Source organism: Drosophila melanogaster, chromosome X (genome assembly GCF_000001215.4).
Source record: "Drosophila melanogaster chromosome X".
NCBI lineage: Eukaryota > Metazoa > Arthropoda > Insecta > Diptera > Drosophilidae > Drosophila > Drosophila melanogaster.
This window is the reverse complement of record NC_004354.4, coordinates 5618932-5625523: the sequence shown is the minus strand read 5'-3', so window position 1 is coordinate 5625523 and position 6592 is coordinate 5618932. Positions and strand designations below refer to the sequence as shown.

Sequence of the window (6592 nt, the reverse complement as noted above, 5' to 3'; positions counted from 1 at the left end):
AAATTGAATAAAAATTAGTATTAAATATGTACAACAAATTTTCAAGTTGTTTTATTGACGGGTTAAAACAGTTAAAAGCAGATTAAATCGAACTTTTTTCAAAGACACGATTGGATTTAACTTACAACTAAGTAACTACTGACTACTAACTAAAGTCGATCAAAAGGTTGGACTAGCCACATTCAGGTTGACCTGAAAGCTGGCCCAGCGATAGTCGCGGCTATCCGCATCGCGCACCAGGCACATTAGCGGCGGCTGTTTGCGGTTGCCCTTAGATGCTGGGAGCTCCTCGATGAGCTGCTGCAGGCCGGCGGGTGTCACATAGCCCACTGCACAGACGAGTGCCTCCGTGAAGCTGAAGCCGGCCGTGCTCACGTAGCCAAACACTTGGCGACTACACTGGCGACGCACACTGTCCCGCAGCTCCGCCGGATCGGTGGGCAGCCACAGGCGGCACATCTCCTGTAGTTGGCCACGTACGAGATGAGCCGTATTCGCTGGCCGTATGTGGACACGTTTGGTGGCAGTCTCCTGAAGGCGCCGCTTCTCACGCACCCTTCTCGATCGCAATCGCTTCAGCTTTAGCTTGTGACTCTGGCGTAGCTCCTTGCGCAACTGTTCATTCAGGTCCGGTTGCGTTGGCTCCACGTGAACGGGGGCCTGGTCGTTGTGCTTTAGCTGTCGCCAGCGCTTCTTGTGATCCGCCGCCGTGGGCAAGCAAATCAGGGCGTTGTCCTTCACATGGCCACGGGATAGCAATTGAAGTTGAATCTGTATGATGGCGTCGTCGGGCAGAGTCTGTGGCAGTGGGCTACGATGTCGAATACTCTCGACAATCTCCTCCAGCTGCTGGCGATGCCGCAGCACATAGAACGATGATCCCTCGCTCGCAGAACTGAATGATGCACGCCAGTCGCGCACTAGATGCCTCCAGGGTGCAGTAAACGGACTGACCACGGCCAACTTTCGGTAATTGGTACGCTTATTGGGCGGCATACGGAAATACCGGGCACGGAGCTCATCCGCCGAAGCAGCAGCTCTTTGAACTCCTAAACAGATGCAAAGTGAGATGATTAAGGGAATATAGAATACGCCAGAGTATAAAACACTTTTTACCCGCTAATGTATCTGGCAGATGTATTTCGGCACCTGCCTCCCTAGCCACCGAATCCAGTTCCCTCAATCCGCCGGGTCTGGCGCCCCACATGGTGAGTGTTAGCCAGAGGGTCATGCCGTATCCTGCCGGTGCAATCACATCCCAGCCGCAGCCGTAGCCCAATCTCTTGTATCTGGGGTCCTGAGATCCTGGTCTTTGAATAAGTATCACGGGAAGCGCCTGCATTTGCTGTTCGAAGGCACATGGAGCTCCTGGCACAACGGCATGTTGTTCTCGCAGCTGGTCGTACTTGTGCGCGGACATAATGCCTTTGGCCAGCCGCTCTCTCGCCTTCTTGCTCCACAGAGGACTCTCCGGCAGACTCTTTGGCTGATTCATGAGAAGATCGCCGGCGGATAATGGTGGCTGTTCCATTTTGCCGACTGCTTTCGTACGCTTCTTGGGCCGCTGCAGGCGCGGATCCACTACAAGGTGGGCCATCACCAGATTGGACAGCAGTTCGGCGGGCGAGCTCAGCTGCAAGGCTGCCTGACAGTAGTTGGCTTTATCCTGGAGCTCCTCTTCTCGATGCGGACGTAAGCTGGCAAAAAGAACTTTTTGGGCTCTAGGCCCTGTCAAACGGAAACGATTAAACTCCCGCTGCAGCAGTACCAAGTGGAGAGTGCCGTCGGAATTGAAGTAGCTAGGCTGTGGATCGAATGCTTTCGTTTTTGTCCAGAAGCGCAGGGGCCTCTGTTCAGGCTTCTTCTTCGAGTTTTTCTTGCCAGGCGATGTTTCCTTGGACAACTCGACTGGCTCAATCTTATCCACATCCATCTTTTCCTCAGTCACAGCCTCGTTTAAAGGCAGCTTTTGTTGCCTTGTGGATTTCAGCTGGAACACGCTTATAAGCTGATTTAGAACAGCTTGAGCGCCACTGGGATGTAGCCACAGCCAGAGCGTGTGATTCGTCTGTTTCTCATCCTCCTCCTCCCGCCGTGGCCGCCACATAAAACTGGCCCGCTGCAGGGCTCCATACGGATAGCGGCCATCCTCAAATAACTCCACGCTGCCCTCACGTCGTCCGCTCAGAAAAGTCCGGGCCGTGATCCCAAGGCCACACTGCGGACTTGTTAGCCGGGCGAATCCCTCGCGTAGCATGTCCAAGGGTCCCCGCAACTCCACGCAACCATAGAACGAGATGTCCTGCAGCAGGCAGTGCTCGGCGCTGGCGCGATAGCAAGCGCGGTAGGTCTTGTCGCAGCTGGCGTAGGGCAACCGGTGGCCCCAGCGGTCAACCATGTGGAATCGCTTCGCGTGCCAGATGTGCGTCTCCAGCCAGACGTGCCGCCTCTGCCGGCGCACGTACTCACGCATCAGATTCTTGGGTCTCCGGCGGTACTTCCTCGATGGTCGTTTCCCATTCACCGGCTGGTTGCCGCTTTTGCCCATTTGGGACTTGTGCGCCTGTCGGTACTTGCGCGGCAGTCGCTTGGGATGGTGCGACATGGCGCGGCGGCGCATGTGCTTGGGCAGCGTCTGGAAGATTAGCTTGCTGCTCCGCTGCGTCGTCTCCTGGCAGTCGGCCACCAAATTGCGAATCTCCTGCAGCGCCTCGGCCGCATAATGGTACGTGGTCACGTGCGACGGCAGTGTGACCCGGCCGCCCAACGCAGCGTCGTACTCCACCTTCTGTGTGCTCATCGGGGACTAACTAATTTGGCCAGGATCCAATGCATCCAAAATCAAAACAAATCGGCGGCACGTGTGGCGGTTTCTTGTGAAACGATCTGGCAGCACTGCTCGATTTCACTAAACTCCCTGCACTCATCGATGTTGTCGCACCTATCGAATTTCGAGTGGCCTATCGATTGCGCCCACTATCGGCGACCACTAACACCAACAACGTTTCAGAATTTGCTTGCGTTTTGTTTCGACGTCGAATTCAATATTCAATATTTCGTGTATTTTGTGTTGTTTTCCCTCAGATAGCTAAAAACAAATCGATATGGTGAGTGCAGGCTGTTTATTGCGGCGCTGTTTACTGTTTACGATCGCACTGGAAGTGCGCTTTCCGGCGCCTTTGGAAGCCAGCACTCAAGTTTCCTTCATTGTTTTCCTTTCTTTCCCCTCTCTCTCTCCCCGCAGGCAGCTTATACCGAGGATCAGTTGGCTGGTGAGTTGAATCGCACGAGGACCAGACGGGGTCAAGTACCAGGAGTCAAAAGTCGGGCAAATCGCATATATATATATATACAGATATATATATGTGTATAGTATTGATATGTGCGCTGGCACCTAGCGCCCTCTCCCTCCCACTCCCACACAGCATTGGAATGCGGGAAAGCGATGGCACGTACATTTGTGTGGTGTGCATGAATCATTGATAAAGCAAATACGCTGGAAGGCAGACGGCAGCCATACGAATACGATCGTGACTCACCTAAAAAGCGGCGAGAAAGTCCCAAAACCGAAACACTGCAATACCCTGTCCAAAATGCTTTAATTAAGAGCAGCTGTAGGCAAAGTTTGACGTGATGACTTCGAAAGACATCCGAGATCAAGCTGACAACACATATCGAAACTGTGCTACTTTTGGGCTTTGATCAGCAGATTATGTTCGTCCAAGGAATAGCTTCATAGAATAGCGACACACGGCTGTGTACCAAGTTTCGCATTAATATCTCTTGATAAATCCGAGTTCTTTCGGTTATCCGAAACCCACACCAAGTTAATTGATAATATGCATAGCAGGCAACAAACTTATTCGACCATCAGCTAGTTAGTTTCTGCCAACAAGCTAGTGCTAGTCTTAAGCTAGTGTAAACCAAGTTTGTAGGTCATCATAAGAGCAGTTATTGTAAGACAGAAACTGGTCGCTTATAATCATAACCAACACCTCGGTATGAGTACAAAAAAAAAAAAAAAACACTGTTTAAGCGAAAGGAAGTGAGCGATAAAATATAGATAACAGAGCGGTCTAATGGGATAATCACCCGGTTTTCTGACTCGCCGGCTGCTCGTTTCAAATAAAACTGCAATTGCAGTTGCAAAAACCGAATAGCCATGCGATAAGAAGCCAGTCAGTTGACAAAAAAAAAAAAAACCAGCTTCCATTTACGGAACATCACCTTCTCTCTAAGTAAAAATGCAACACGATTTCGATTCCATGGCGAATCAAATCGAATCGAATCTTTACGCAATCCCCTCGTTTAACCTAATCAAAGTCAATGGTCTCTGATAATTCCGTCATGCTGGATTCGTGACACTCTGACGTCAGCGTTCAACCGCATATGCCTATGTACGAGCCATATACCATATATTTATTTTCCAATTCCAACTTACCTTGTTGCAATCTTTAGCCAGCCGTCGACGTTTTGTCATTGCCTAAAATGGACAAAAATGTGCTGGATTCGTTTGTTTTTATTGCCATTTTTGGATCTCGTATTCGCATGATAACCGAACACATCCCAGCAATTCATCGAATGGTGAACACTCTAGTGCTCAGATCTTTAGAGGATCTGAAAACAAAATATTGAGCCCAACCACAATGTTCTATTTACGCACGTAGATCGCAGAACTTTTGCAGCTTGGTTAACTTACACCATCACTTGCTTAAATCCAACTGCACGCGAAATGGACTTGCGATGTCACGCCTCGAAACGAAAAACTTTGAAACTTAGGATTTCTGGGTTGTTTATCTTACTTGCAAGCAGGCAGTTCCCGGTAGAGAAACGAAGTTTGCCAGCGACGTGAGGGTATACCATGGCCAAGGAAGGCGGAGTGGTGGCTTGCATCGGAGCCGATCCGATCCGCTTCGATCCGATGGCCAGCCAAATCCGGGCAGGCGGAGTTTCAGGCAGTCAGTAGCTGGCAAAACGGTCATCGGAGTGGTTCAATATGTATTACTATACGGCGCATGTGAAGCAAACCTTTACCACACTGGAAGGTGATCCATTTAGCCATTTAGTGGGTGGTAGAAAGCTATAGTTCCCCCTCACATTTCCATACGTTTATATGTAGTAGTTATGTAGGTATTATATATTATATCCCTTATCGAAGGGTTCTTGTAAGTTGTAACGATAATAATTAAGATTTGTAAAGCATCTGCCAACAATCAGCACGCACTTTCCATTCGCAGAATTCCAGGAGGCCTTCAACCTGTTCGACAACCGCGGAGATGGCAAAATTCAGCTGAGCCAGGTGGGCGAGTGTCTGAGGGCCCTGGGCCAGAACCCCACCGAGTCGGATGTCAAGAAGTGCACCCACCAGCTGAAGCCCGACGAGCGCATCTCGTTCGAGGTGTTCCTGCCCATCTATCAGGCGATCTCCAAGGCCCGCTCGGGCGATACGGCTGATGATTTCATCGAAGGACTGCGTCACTTCGACAAGGACGCCAGCGGTTATATCTCCTCCGCCGAGCTGCGCCACCTGCTGACCACGCTGGGCGAGAAGCTCACCGACGAGGAGGTCGAGCAGCTGCTGGCCAACATGGAGGACCAGCAGGGCAACATCAACTACGAGGAGTTCGTGCGCATGGTCATGAGCGGTTAGGATCAGACCGATTCTAGCTGTTCAACTGTCCAGCGACACGACAATAGAAGCAACGCTATATCCAACACAATACAACACACCAACACTAAACACACCTGCCAAGCTACACATAGATGAGCCGTTCATTCCGCCAGAAGTTCCAACTCCGTGATTCCAACTTAGCCATTCTTACCCCGGCATTAAAGCATTCAAAACCAAGGACAACGACCAAGGATATCGAGATATAACAAATACAGGGGAAAGTGCTTAACACAAGCAGCTAATAACTGAAAACTAAAAACTAAAACTACGAGATTGGAGCTATTCCCACTTCCAAAATTAACCAACGATGTAGACATAGATTCATGATTAACCATAACTAATTACCGCGTCTGTGAATGTGCGTATTATTCTAAAATTGACACTAGAAGGTTAATCAGTAATTATCAACTAGTGCAGTCGTTCTTTTGTACCAATCACACTCGATACATTTATATATATATATATATGAATTACCATAGTATACTTCAATGGAAGGAAGGAAAGCCAGAGTATCACGAAAAAGTATTTCTAAATTAAAGCTGATATGCGTCGGTGGCGTGTGTCCGTATTTAAATGCGCATTTTGAAGTTTTACATGTTTATTTTTTTTTAAATAATTTAATATTTGTATTTAATAAATAATGAAATGAGATCCAATGAATGTGTAGGTCTTTTTACAAAAGAAACGTACTTAAACTATTAAACCAATTGAAACCTTAGCTCTTGTTTTTATTTCTTGTTGAAAGCGGATGGCAATCAAATAAATGGCTGCTTAAAATTACGACTGATGCAAATTTTTGAAATATTTAGGAAACTTAACTGAAATTAAGCAAATTGTTTGTGGTATTTTTTGCGAGCTCTTGTGCTCTGAGCTTTCGGACATTTTTAAACTGATTATTAAGTGAGAACCACTGCATACTAC

At 48.5% G+C, this 6592-nt stretch overlaps 2 protein-coding genes and 1 non-coding gene across 4 annotated transcripts; 2 read left to right on the top strand and 1 right to left on the bottom strand.

Annotated features, from left to right (window-relative positions):
- Positions 1 to 30: 30 nt before the first annotated feature.
- Positions 31 to 2876, bottom strand: Pop1 (POP1 ribonuclease P/MRP subunit). Its single transcript, NM_132008.4, has 2 exons — positions 1117 to 2876; positions 31 to 1049 (listed from the first exon to the last, which is right to left on the bottom strand). Exons 1-2 carry the CDS (start codon positions 2798 to 2800, stop codon positions 160 to 162), a joined length of 2574 nt encoding a protein of 857 aa, NP_572236.3. The 5' UTR covers positions 2801 to 2876; the 3' UTR covers positions 31 to 159.
- Positions 2877 to 2984: 108 nt separating this feature from the next.
- Positions 2985 to 6388, top strand: Mlc-c (Myosin light chain cytoplasmic). 2 transcript variants are annotated; one of them, NM_078494.4, is made up of 3 exons: positions 2985 to 3107; positions 3245 to 3272; positions 5238 to 6388. In NM_078494.4, the coding sequence occupies exons 1-3, from the start codon at positions 3105 to 3107 to the stop codon at positions 5648 to 5650; spliced, it is 444 nt and encodes a 147-aa protein (NP_511049.1). In that variant the 5' UTR covers positions 2985 to 3104; the 3' UTR covers positions 5651 to 6388. The 2 variants fall into 2 exon arrangements, with proteins under 2 accessions (NP_511049.1, NP_001245533.1); NM_001258604.2 differs by lacking the exons at positions 2985 to 3107; positions 3245 to 3272 and adding an exon at positions 4949 to 5045.
- On the top strand, positions 3108 to 3244 carry mir-3645 (mir-3645 stem loop). Its single transcript, NR_047765.1, has one exon. It is a non-coding gene; the product is annotated as a mir-3645 precursor RNA (primary transcript).
- Positions 6389 to 6592: the final 204 nt, after the last annotated feature.